The sequence below is a fragment of the Leptodactylus fuscus genome, unplaced genomic scaffold (genome assembly GCF_031893055.1).
Source record: "Leptodactylus fuscus isolate aLepFus1 unplaced genomic scaffold, aLepFus1.hap2 HAP2_SCAFFOLD_507, whole genome shotgun sequence".
Lineage (NCBI taxonomy): Eukaryota > Metazoa > Chordata > Amphibia > Anura > Leptodactylidae > Leptodactylus > Leptodactylus fuscus.
In genome coordinates, this window is record NW_027440534.1 from 13,928 (window position 1) to 26,529 (window position 12,602).

General features: G+C 45.8%; 1 protein-coding gene across 1 annotated transcript in view; it reads right to left on the reverse strand.

Annotated features, from left to right (window-relative positions):
• The window catches only part of LOC142188555 (integrin alpha-L-like), a 52,920-nt gene that overhangs the window by 13,473 nt on the left and 26,845 nt on the right, over positions 1 to 12,602 (reverse strand). Inside the window, exons 6-10 of the mRNA XM_075261856.1 lie at positions 6,174 to 6,304; positions 5,821 to 5,963; positions 5,267 to 5,411; positions 3,853 to 3,991; positions 906 to 973 (exon numbers count right to left, since the gene is read on the reverse strand). Coding sequence (XP_075117957.1) covers positions 906 to 973; positions 3,853 to 3,991; positions 5,267 to 5,411; positions 5,821 to 5,963; positions 6,174 to 6,304 — 626 coding nt within the window. The remainder of the gene's footprint in view (positions 1 to 905; positions 974 to 3,852; positions 3,992 to 5,266; positions 5,412 to 5,820; positions 5,964 to 6,173; positions 6,305 to 12,602) is intronic.

Genomic DNA, 12,602 nt, shown 5'->3' on the forward strand with positions numbered 1-12,602 from the left:
CCTGATGTAGCCCCTCCACCTCCTCAATGATGGACCCCAGCAGTGACCCCTGTACCCCTCTCAGTGATGACCCCCTGATGTAGCCCCTCTACCTCCTCAATGATGGACCCTAGCAGTGACCCCTGTACCCCTCTCAGTGATGACCCCCTGATGTAGCCCCTCTACCTCCTCAATGATGGACCCTAGCAGTGACCCCTGTACCCCTCTCAGTGATGACCCCCTGATGTAGCCCCTCTACCTCCTCAATGATGGACCCCAGCAGTGACCCCTGTACCCCTCTCAGTGATGACCCCCTGATGTAGCCCCTCCACCTCCTCAATGATGGACCCCAGCAGTGACCCCTGTACCCCTCTCAGTGATGACCCCCTGATGTAGCCCCTCCACCTCCTCAATGATGGACCCCAGCAGTGACCCCTGTACCCCTCTCAGTGATGACCCCCTGATGTAGCCCCTCCACCTCCTCAATGATGGACCCCAGCAGTGACCCCTGTACCCCTCTCAGTGATGACCCCCTGATGTAGCCCCTCTACCTCCTCAATGATGGACCCTAGCAGTGACCCCTGTACCCCTCTCAGTGATGACCCCCTGATGTAGCCCCTCTACCTCCTCAATGATGGACCCCAGCAGTGACCCCTGTACCCCTCTCAGTGATGACCCCCTGATGTAGCCCCTCTACCTCCTCAATGATGGACCCCAGCAGTGACCCCTGTACCCCTCTCAGTGATGACCCCCTGATGTAGCCCCTCTACCTCCTCAATGATGGACCCTAGCAGTGACCCCTGTACCCCTCTCAGTGATGACCCCCTGATGTAGCCCCTCTACCTCCTCAATGATGGACCCCAGCAGTGACCCCTGTACCCCTCTCAGTGATGACCCCATACTCCATCCAGTTCGCGGTCACCTACCTGTGCGAGAGCCGCACTCAGCCCAGCAGAGGACATTTCTAGAGTAAAACTGGAACCCTGCGCCACGCCTGAAACCAAAACAGACACAAAATCTAGAAGGTGCTGCCGATGGTCCTCATCTCACTCTGACTCTGCACAGACACAACCACTGAGGACTCCGCCAGGAATTTATCGAGCTGCAGTTTTCAGAAATCTGGCAGGTGTGAATATTAGCTAATATATGAAGTAACTCAGAGCTGCATTCATGATTCTGCACTTTACTGGATAATATATGTGTAATGAGTCAGGAGGCTGTGTCAGCAGACCGATCAAGGGGCAGCTTAGAGCAACCACAGGGGGCAGCAGAATAGTGAGCGCAGCTCTGGGGTATAATACAGGATAAGTAATGTAATGTATGTACACAGTGACCAGCAGAATAGTGAGCGCAGCTCTGGAGTATAATACAGGATAAGTAATGTAATGTATGTACACAGTGACTGCACCAGCAGAATAGTGAGCGCAGCTCTGGAGTATAATACAGGATAAGTAATGTAATGTATGTACACAGTGACTGTACCAGCAGAATAGTGAGCGCAGCTCTGGGGTATAATACAGGATAAGTAATGTATGTACACAGTGACTGTACCAGCAGAATAGTGAGCGCAGCTCTGGAGTGTAATACAGGATAAGTAATGTAATGTATGTACACAGTGACTGCACCAGCAGAATAGTGAGCACAGCTCTGGAGTATAATACAGGATAAGTAATGTAATGTATGTACACAGTGACTGTACCAGCAGAATAGTGAGCGCAGCTCTGGGGTATAATACAGGATAAGTAATGTAATGTATGTACACAGTGACTGCACCAGCAGAATAGTGAGCGCAGCTCTGGAGTATAATACAGGATAAGTAATGTAATGTATGTACACAGTGACTGTACCAGCAGAATAGTGAGCGCAGCTCTGGAGTATAATACAGGATAAGTAATGTAATGTATGTACACAGTGACTGTACCAGCAGAATAGTGAGCGCAGCTCTGGAGTATAATACAGGAAATGTAATGTATGTACACAGTGACTGCACCAGCAGAATAGTGAGCGCAGCTCTGGAGTATAATACAGGATAAGTAATGTAATGTATGTACACAGTGACTGCACCAGCAGAATAGTGAGCGCAGCTCTGGAGTGTAATACAGGATAAGTAATGTAATGTATGTACACAGTGACTGTACCAGCAGAATAGTGAGCGCAGCTCTGGAGTATAATACAGGATAAGTAATGTAATGTATGTACACAGTGACTGCACCAGCAGAATAGTGAGTGCAGCTCTGGAGTATAATACAGGATAAGTAATGTAATGTATGTACACAGTGACTGTACCAGCAGAATAGTGAGCGCAGCTCTGGAGTATAATACAGGATAAGTAATGTAATGTATATACAGTGACTGTACCAGCAGAATAGTGAGCGCAGCTCTGGAGTATAATACAGGATAAGTAATGTAATGTATGTACACAGTGACTGCACCAGCAGAATAGTGAGCGCAGCTCTGGAGTATAATACAGGATAAGTAATGTAATGTATGTACACAGTGACTGTACCAGCAGAATAGTGAGCGCAGCTCTGGAGTATAATACAGGATAAGTAATGTAATGTATGTACACAGTGACTGTACCAGCAGAATAGTGAGCGCAGCTCTGGAGTATAATACAGGATAAGTAATGTAATGTATGTACACAGTGACTGTACCAGCAGAATAGTGAGCGCAGCTCTGGGGTATAATACAGGATAAGTAATGTATGTACACAGTGACTGTACCAGCAGAATAGTGAGCGCAGCTCTGGAGTATAATACAGGATAAGTAATGTAATGTATGTACACAGTGACTGTACCAGCAGAATAGTGAGCGCAGCTCTGGAGTATAATACAGGAAATGTAATGTATGTACACAGTGACTGCACCAGCAGAATAGTGAGCGCAGCTCTGGAGTATAATACAGGATAAGTAATGTAATGTATGTACACAGTGACTGCACCAGCAGAATAGTGAGCGCAGCTCTGGAGTGTAATACAGGATAAGTAATGTAATGTATGTACACAGTGACTGTACCAGCAGAATAGTGAGCGCAGCTCTGGAGTATAATACAGGATAAGTAATGTAATGTATGTACACAGTGACTGCACCAGCAGAATAGTGAGTGCAGCTCTGGAGTATAATACAGGATAAGTAATGTAATGTATGTACACAGTGACTGTACCAGCAGAATAGTGAGCGCAGCTCTGGAGTATAATACAGGATAAGTAATGTAATGTATATACAGTGACTGTACCAGCAGAATAGTGAGCGCAGCTCTGGAGTATAATACAGGATAAGTAATGTAATGTATGTACACAGTGACTGCACCAGCAGAATAGTGAGCGCAGCTCTGGAGTATAATACAGGATAAGTAATGTAATGTATGTACACAGTGACTGTACCAGCAGAATAGTGAGCGCAGCTCTGGAGTATAATACAGGATAAGTAATGTAATGTATGTACACAGTGACTGTACCAGCAGAATAGTGAGCGCAGCTCTGGAGTATAATACAGGATAAGTAATGTAATGTATGTACACAGTGACTGTACCAGCAGAATAGTGAGCGCAGCTCTGGAGTATAATACAGGATAAGTAATGTAATGTATGTACACAGTGACTGCACCAGCAGAATAGTGAGCGCAGCTCTGGAGTATAATACAGGATAAGTAATGTATGTACACAGTGACTGCACCAGCAGAATAGTGAGCGCAGCTCTGGAGTATAATACAGGATAAGTAATGTATGTACACAGTGACTGCACCAGCAGAATAGTGAGCGCAGCTCTGGAGTATAATACAGGATGTAAATGAAGTCTAGTATATGGAATGTAGCGACATTATGTCATCAGGCAGAAGAGAACTCGGTCATTCAGTCCATCAAACTAAGACTCACCTTCAATAGCTAGAATCTTGGTTTGTAACTCCTTAAAGAACCCCGCCAGGCCGGAGTATTCCTGGATATGATGGGTGTGATTTTCTGGGGGATTAGAAGCCATTCCCTTCACATTGTTGAAGTTATAATTTTTTCCTACCTGTTAAGAGCAGAATACATTGGTTGTGCAGTAACTTCATGCAACAGTGCTCAGGCTAAGAGGTAGTGTACAGTAGATAGTCCCGTGATAGTGAGCAGAGTACAGTAGATAGTCCTGTGATAGGGAGCAGAGTACAGTAGATAGTCCTGTGATAGTGAGCAGAGTACAGTAGATAGTCCTGTGATAGTGAGCAGAGTACAGTAGATAGTCCTGTGATAGGGAGCAGAGTGCAGTAGATAGTCCTGTGATAGGGAGCAGAGTACAGTAGATAGTCCCGTGGTAGTGCAGTAGATAGTCCTGTGATAGGGAGCAGAGTACAGTAGATAGTCCTGTGATAGGGAGCAGAGTGCAGTAGATAGTCCTGTGATAGGGAGCAGAGTACAGTAGATAGTCCTGTGATAGTGAGCAGAGTACAGTAGATAGTCCCGTGGTAGTGCAGTAGATAGTCCTGTGATAGGGAGCAGTGTACAGTAGATAGTCCTGTGATAGTGAGCAGAGTACAGTAGATAGTCCTGTGATAGGGAGCAGAGTGCAGTAGATAGTCCTGTGATAGGGAGCAGAGTACAGTAGATAGTCCCGTGGTAGTGCAGTAGATAGTCCTGTGATAGGGAGCAGAGTACAGTAGATAGTCCTGTGATAGGGAGCAGAGTGCAGTAGATAGTCCTGTGATAGGGAGCAGAGTACAGTAGATAGTCCTGTGATAGTGAGCAGAGTACAGTAGATAGTCCCGTGGTAGTGCAGTAGATAGTCCTGTGATAGGGAGCAGTGTACAGTAGATAGTCCTGTGATAGTGAGCAGAGTACAGTAGATAGTCCTGTGATAGGGAGCAGAGTGCAGTAGATAGTCCTGTGATAGGGAGCAGAGTGCAGTAGATAGTCCTGTGATAGTGAGCAGAATACAGTAGATAGTCCTGTGATAGGGAGCAGAGTACAGTAGATAGTCCTGTGATAGGGAGCAGAGTGCAGTAGATAGTCCTGTGATAGGGAGCAGAGTACAGTAGATAGTCCTGTGATAGTGAGCAGAGTACAGTAGATAGTCCCGTGGTAGTACAGTAGATAGTCCCGTGGTAGTACAGTAGATAGTCCTGTGATAGTGAGCAGAGTACAGTAGATAGTCCCGTGATAGGGAGCAGTGTACAGTAGATAGTCCTGTGATAGTGAGCAGAGTACAGTAGATAGTCCCGTGGTAGTGCAGTAGATAGTCCTGTGGTAATGTGCAGGTTAGTGAGCAGTGTACAGAACATAGTCCGGTGGTGGTGACAACATTGCTGATTACCGCAATAATATAACGAGTGACTTCCTGTCTGTCTGCAGCTTCTGTCACTCCAAGATTTTTATCATTATATTCCCCATCTGTCAGGAGGAGAAGTATCTTCTTGGCCTTCTCCCGGGCTCCAGCCTGGGGGGTGAAGATCTCATTTCTGCAGGAATATGAAGGTTGGTGAAGAGACCTCAGCACCATTAGTGAGAATCCTCAGACATAAAATAATTTCCTACAGTTGCCCAGAACCCACCAGCAGACCCCGAGCTGTATGTAGAGTGACCGAGCGGACGGGTCACACCTTCATGAGGGACACACAATATATTGATGGGACTGGGAATAGAGCAGAATGCTGATGAAACTGCTGCTAGTGTGAACATGAACCATAATGCAGTGCAGTATTTGTGGTGACATACGGTGAAGTCCTGCCTGACACTGCTGCCTCCTTTATGTATGATCAGTCTATAGATTATATACATGAACTCCGTCCCTGATCACCGAAGGACATACTGACTACTCCAACAGTATCATCTCCAGGAAGGCCGCCATGCTGTGGCCCTGCTACTTACAAAGTGAAATTGATGGCTTGAAATAGATTCGTTCCACCTCCCTTATGCTTCGTCTTAATCATTCGCTCTTCAGCTTCTCCATTTTTATATTCAGTGAAATTGAAAATGGTTTTTGCTTTGGTCGCAAATTGCACAACAGCAAACTATGGAAGAGAAAAAGAGAGGAGCAACAGACAGAAGAGTCACTAGGATGACAGACAGAAAACGGTGGAAGCAAAGACACCAGGTATGGACGGTAGCGAGGGGACTACAGATACAAAGGTGGTACTAGGCTGAGGTATGTGACGGTGCGTGACAAAGGAAAGGGGAGAAGCCAAAGGACAACACACACAACATCCGGCCACGTCTCTTACATTCAGGCTGCTGTTCTTCAGGTTTTGGATTGCGCCAAGTACAAAATTCCTAATAATGTTAAACTCAGGATCGCCCACACTGTGCGAGTCATCGAAGAGGAAACAGAGGTCCACTTCAGCTTTCTGGCACTCTGGTGGGGCAAGAACAATCAACACATAAGTATAGGGAGGAAAGGGGATGACTCTATAAGTCACGGATCCTTCCAAAATACAGAGAAATAACAGAATGTAAAACCTCCAAGGGTGCAGGAAAGAAGGAAGAGGCAGCAGATGGGGTCAAGACAGAAGGTAAGGGGAAAGGTGAGCAGTTAGGAGAAACAGGCAGAAATAGAAGACAGCACAGGCAGGTAGAGGACGTGACAGGTAGTAAGTAGGGATGAAGACAGGAGCGGGCGAGGAGAAGGAAGAAGTCGTGAGTAGGGATGAAGATAGGAGCGGGCGGAGAGAAGGAAGAAGAAGTGGTAAGTAGGGATGAAGATAGGAGCGGGCGAGGAGAAGGAAGAAGAAGTGGTAAGTAGCGATGAAGATAGGAGCGGGCGAGGAGAAGGAAGAAGAAGTCGTAAGTAGGGATGAAGATAGGAGCGGGCGAGGAGAAGGAAGAAGAAGTGGTAAGTAGGGATGAAGATAGGAGCGGGCGAGGAGAAGGAAGAAGAAGTGGTAAGTAGCGATGAAGATGGGAGCGGGCTGGAGAGAAGGAAGAAGTGGTAAGTAGGGATGAAGATAGGAGCGGGCGAGGAGAAGGAAGAAGAAGTGGTAAGTAGCGATGAAGATGGGAGCGGGCTGGAGAGAAGGAAGAAGTGGTAAGTAGGGATGAAGATAGGAGCGGGCGAGGAGAAGAAGGAAGAAGTGGTAAGTAGGGATGAAGATAGGAGCGGGCGAGGAGAAGAAGGAAGAAGTGGTAAGTAGGGATGAAGATAGGAGCGGGCGAGGAGAAGGAAGAAGTGGTAAGTAGGGATGAAGATAGGAGCGGGCTAGGAGAAGGAAGAAGAAGTGGTAAGTAGGGATGAAGATAGGAGCGGGCGAGGAGAAGGAAGAAGAAGTGGTAAGTAGGGATGAAGATAGGAGCGGGCGAGGAGAAGGAAGAAGAAGTGGTAAGTAGGGATGAAGATAGGAGCGGGCTAGGAGAAGGAAGAAGAAGTGGTAAGTAGGGATGAAGATAGGAGCGGGCGAGGAGAAGGAAGAAGAAGTGGTAAGTAGCGATGAAGATGGGAGCGGGCTGGAGAGAAGGAAGAAGTGGTAAGTAGCGATGAAGATGGGAGCGGGCTGGAGAGAAGGAAGAAGTGGTAAGTAGGGATGAAGATAGGAGCGGGCGAGGAGAAGGAAGAAGAAGTGGTAAGTAGGGATGAAGATAGGAGCGGGCGAGGAGAAGAAGGAAGAAGTGGTAAGTAGGGATGAAGATAGGAGCGGGCGAGGAGAAGAAGGAAGAAGTGGTAAGTAGGGATGAAGATAGGAGCGGGCGAGGAGAAGGAAGAAGTGGTAAGTAGGGATGAAGATAGGAGCGGGCTAGGAGAAGGAAGAAGAAGTGGTAAGTAGGGATGAAGATAGGAGCGGGCGAGGAGAAGGAAGAAGAAGTGGTAAGTAGGGATGAAGATAGGAGCGGGCGAGGAGAAGGAAGAAGAAGTGGTAAGTAGGGATGAAGATAGGAGCGGGCTAGGAGAAGGAAGAAGAAGTGGTAAGTAGGGATGAAGATAGGAGCGGGCGAGGAGAAGGAAGAAGAAGTGGTAAGTAGCGATGAAGATGGGAGCGGGCTGGAGAGAAGGAAGAAGTGGTAAGTAGCGATGAAGATGGGAGCGGGCTGGAGAGAAGGAAGAAGTGGTAAGTAGGGATGAAGATAGGAGCGGGCGAGGAGAAGGAAGAAGAAGTGGTAAGTAGGGATGAAGATAGGAGCAGGCGAGGAGAAGGAAGAAGAAGTGGTAAGTAGGGATGAAGATAGGAGCGGGCGAGGAGAAGGAATAAGAAGTGGTAAGTAGGGATGAAGATAGGAGCAGGCGAGGAGAAGGAAGAAGAAGTGGTAAGTAGGGATGAAAATAGGAGCGGGCGAGGAGAAGAAGGAAGAAGTGGTAAGTAGGGATGAAAATAGGAGCGGGCGAGGAGAAGAAGGAAGAAGTGGTAAGTAGGGATGAAGATAGGAGCGGGCGAGGAGAAGGAATAAGAAGTGGTAAGTAGGGATGAAGATAGGAGCGGGCGAGGAGAAGGAAGAAGAAGTGGTAAGTAGGGATGAAGATAGGAGCGGGCGAGGAGAAGGAATAAGAAGTGGTAAGTAGGGATGAAGATAGGAGCGGGCGAGGAGAAGGAAGAACAAGTGGTAAGTAGGGATGAAGATAGGAGCGGGCTAGGAGAAGAAGTGGTAAGTAGGGATGAAGATAGGAGCGGGCTAGGAGAAGGAAGAAGAAGTGGTAAGTAGGGATGAAGATAGGAGCGGGCTAGGAGAAGGAAGAAGAAGTGGTAAGTAGCGATGAAGATAGGAGCGGGCGAGGAGAAGAAGGAAGAAGTGGTAAGTAGGGATGAAGATAGGAGCGGGCGGAGAGAAGGAGGAAGAAGTGGTAAGTAGGGATGAAGATAGGAGCGGGCGAGGAGAAGGAAGAAGAAGTGGTAAGTAGGGATGAAGATAGGAGCGGGCTAGGAGAAGGAAGAAGAAGTGATAAGTAGGGATGAAGATAGGAGCGGGCGAGGAGAAGGAAGAACAAGTGGTAAGTAGGGATGAAGATAGGAGCGGGCTAGGAGAAGAAGTGGTAAGTAGGGATGAAAATAGGAGCGGGCGAGGAGAAGGAAGAAGAAGTGGTAAGTAGGGATGAAGATAGGAGCGGGCGAGGAGAAGGAAGAAGAAGTGGTAAGTAGGGATGAAGATAGGAGCGGACGAGGAGAAGGAAGAAGAAGTGGTAAGTAGGGATGAAGATAGGAGCGGGCGAGGAGAAGGAAGACCAAGTGGTAAGTAGGGATGAAGATAGGAGCGGGCTAGGAGAAGAAGTGGTAAGTAGGGATGAAGATAGGAGCGGGCTAGGAGAAGGAAGAAGAAGTGGTAAGTAGGGATGAAGATAGGAGCGGGCGAGAAGGAGGAAGAAGAAGTGGTAAGTAGGGATGAAGATAGGAGCGGGCGGAGAGAAGGAGGAAGAAGTGGTAAGTAGGGATGAAGATAGGAGCGGGCGAGGAGAAGGAAGAAGAAGTGGTAAGTAGGGATGAAGATAGGAGCGGGCTAGGAGAAGGAAGAAGAAGTGATAAGTAGGGATGAAGATAGGAGCGGGCTAGGAGAAGAAGTGGTAAGTAGGGATGAAGATAGGAGCGGGCGAGGAGAAGGAAGAAGAAGTGGTAAGTAGGGATGAAGATAGGAGCGGACGAGGAGAAGGAAGAAGAAGTGGTAAGTAGGGATGAAGATAGGAGCGGGCGAGGAGAAGGAAGAACAAGTGGTAAGTAGGGATGAAGATAGGAGCGGGCTAGGAGAAGAAGTGGTAAGTAGGGATGAAGATAGGAGCGGGCTAGGAGAAGGAAGAAGAAGTGGTAAGTAGGGATGAAGATAGGAGCGGGCGAGAAGGAGGAAGAAGAAGTGGTAAGTAGGGATGAAGATAGGAGCGGGCGAGGAGGAGGAGGAGGAACAGGCGGGAGGTAGGGATTAACCCTTTCACTGCCAAGAACGTAGCTATACGTGTTCCCAAGGTGGCACTTCAGTAGCGGAGGACGTAGCTACTACGTCCTCCCTACTAATGCCGATATCTCATGACTGCATGCAGATATCTGGATGATTTAAGATTCATTTTACAGATGAGAATCTGATGCCTAGCACTTGCTGATAGAAGTTATAGTTTCGGATCGGTTCACTGTTGAATACACTATTTGGCATTGAGATCCAACTGCAGATATCAATTCCCGACAGCAATTCAACAGTGATTCGCTCCAAAACTATAAGTTCTATTATCAAATGCTAGATATTTTAAAGATGAGATTCAAAGCGTTGAGATATCTTCATGTAGCCCAGAGATATAGGGCTCTAAAGTGCCCCCCCCCCCCCGTCTCGGGAAGTATGAGTGAACTGTAGCAGGAGGGGGGGGGGTAGCAGCCCAGCAGCGTGCACAGTGATAATGAATGATCATCATTATCTGTGCATAACCTGTATGTGACCTCAGGAAGGGGGTGGCAAGGAGTCTTCTGTCCCTATTAGCCCTTCTCCTGCCAATCAGAGAGCATACTATTCCTTCGCTCTCTGATTGTCACATACAAGTATAATGTCATTTCCCCAGAGTTTTACTAGTGGGGTATTCTTATGTTTGTTGGCACTGTGACCCAGGCATTTACCATTGTCCAGGTCTCAGCGCCAAAAAAAAAAAAAAAAAAGGCGCACCAAACACTTACACAACATATACACAAAGTCATGGATAAAGTTTACATTTCACCCAATCCCTGTCCTGTCTATACCTGAGCTTCGTACAGTAAAATACGTCTCTAGTGATGTCCGTTACACGCTAATATAATAGTAATAACGATTATCACTAGAGAGGACGGATAGAGTGCTACAATTATTATAGGGGGATGGAAAATAACATTTCTATGGAAAGTCCTATTTAATCTGCAAGCACAAAATAGAATGGCGCATTGCTGCGATTTTGGCGATTCTTTAACACCCACCCCTGTAAATATATACACGTGTGGCACGTACTGTATAGACACGTGTGGCGCGTACTGTATAGACATGTATGGTATGTAATATATATATATATATATATATATATATGTGGTATGTACTGTGTATATAGTGTCGTGTGTATATACATGTGTGGTATGTATGAACTCCTCACATCTTGCAGTTTTATGGACAGTACATTGTGTTTGCCGGCAGGATTGCTTGAGCTGCACTTTAGTGGCAAATTTGAATTTTTGTGCAGTTTTCGCTTGTAATCTCTGTTTGCGGCAAAGTTGTGTGAGGGAGGTTGTATATATGGACTACTAAATTGTGTTTTTATATACGGTATGCTGTGTACTCTGAATAAAGTGAGATTTTGGCATCATAGTCACAGTTTGGTAGGTGCAGTATAGCTTTATTACATATTAGTGAATTACAGCACAATCCTGCCTGTCTTCTGTATTCGGGTTTTTGGGAGTCCGAGCTCTTGTTGTGGTTGATGTTTGCGGTACATATAGTATATATACACACATTGTATACACCTTACGCTATTATAAATGTATATGTATATGAATCTGAGATTGAACAGGAGTTTTAGGTGCAAATATGTGTTTTAGGGCATTTTTTCCAAAAATATGTGTTTGTCACAAAGTTGCATGAAGGTGGATGTGGCTATCGATGACCCATTAAGACATTTGTAATCTTCAGATTGTCTACTTTCAAAACATATCTAGGGTTTAGGGGTTCACTTACTTTTCCTGGTCTGTAATCCCTACATTTTATAGGATGAGACTTTTGTAACATTTCCAGCTTCAAAGCAGATTTTTGTTACTTCCGGTTCTGGTGATTTTCTGAAGACACGTGCGTGCGGGTGTAGGCCATAGTGATATATATATATACACAGGTGTAGTAAGCCATAGTGATATGTATATACAGGTGTAGTAGGCCATAGTGATATGTATATACAGGTGTAGGCCATAGTGATATGTATATACAGGTGTAGTAGGCCATAGTGATATGTATATACAGGTGTAGGCCATAGTGATATGTATATACAGGTGTAGGCCATAGTGATATGTATATACAGGTGTAGTAGGCCATAGTGATATGTATATACAGGTGTAGGCCATAGTGATATGTATATACAGGTGTAGGCCATAGTGATATGTATATACAGGTGTAGTAGGCCATAGTGATATGTATATACAGGTGTAGTAGGCCATAGTGATATGTATATACAGGTGTAGTAGGCCATAGTGATATGTATATACAGGTGTAGTAGGCCATAGTGATATGTATATACAGGTGTAGTAGGCCATAGTGATATGTATATACAGGTGTAGTAGGCCATAGTGATATGTATATACAGGTGTAGTAGGCCATAGTGATATGTATATACAGGTGTAGTAGGCCATAGTGATATGTATATACAGGTGTAGTAGGCCATAGTGATATGTATATACAGGTGTAGTAGGCCATAGTGATATGTATATACAGGTGTAGGCCATAGTGATATGTATATACAGGTGTAGGCCATAGTGATATGTATATACAGGTGTAGGCCATAGTGATATGTATATACAGGTGTAGGCCATAGTGATATGTATATACAGGTGTAGCCCATAGTGATATGTATATACAGGTGTAGTAGGCCATAGTGATATGTATATACAGGTGTAGGCCATAGTGATATGTATATACAGGTGTAGGCCATAGTGATATGTATATACAGGTGTAGGCCATAGTGATATGTATATACAGGTGTAGGCCATAGTGATATGTATATACAGGTGTAGTAGGCCATAGTGATATGTATA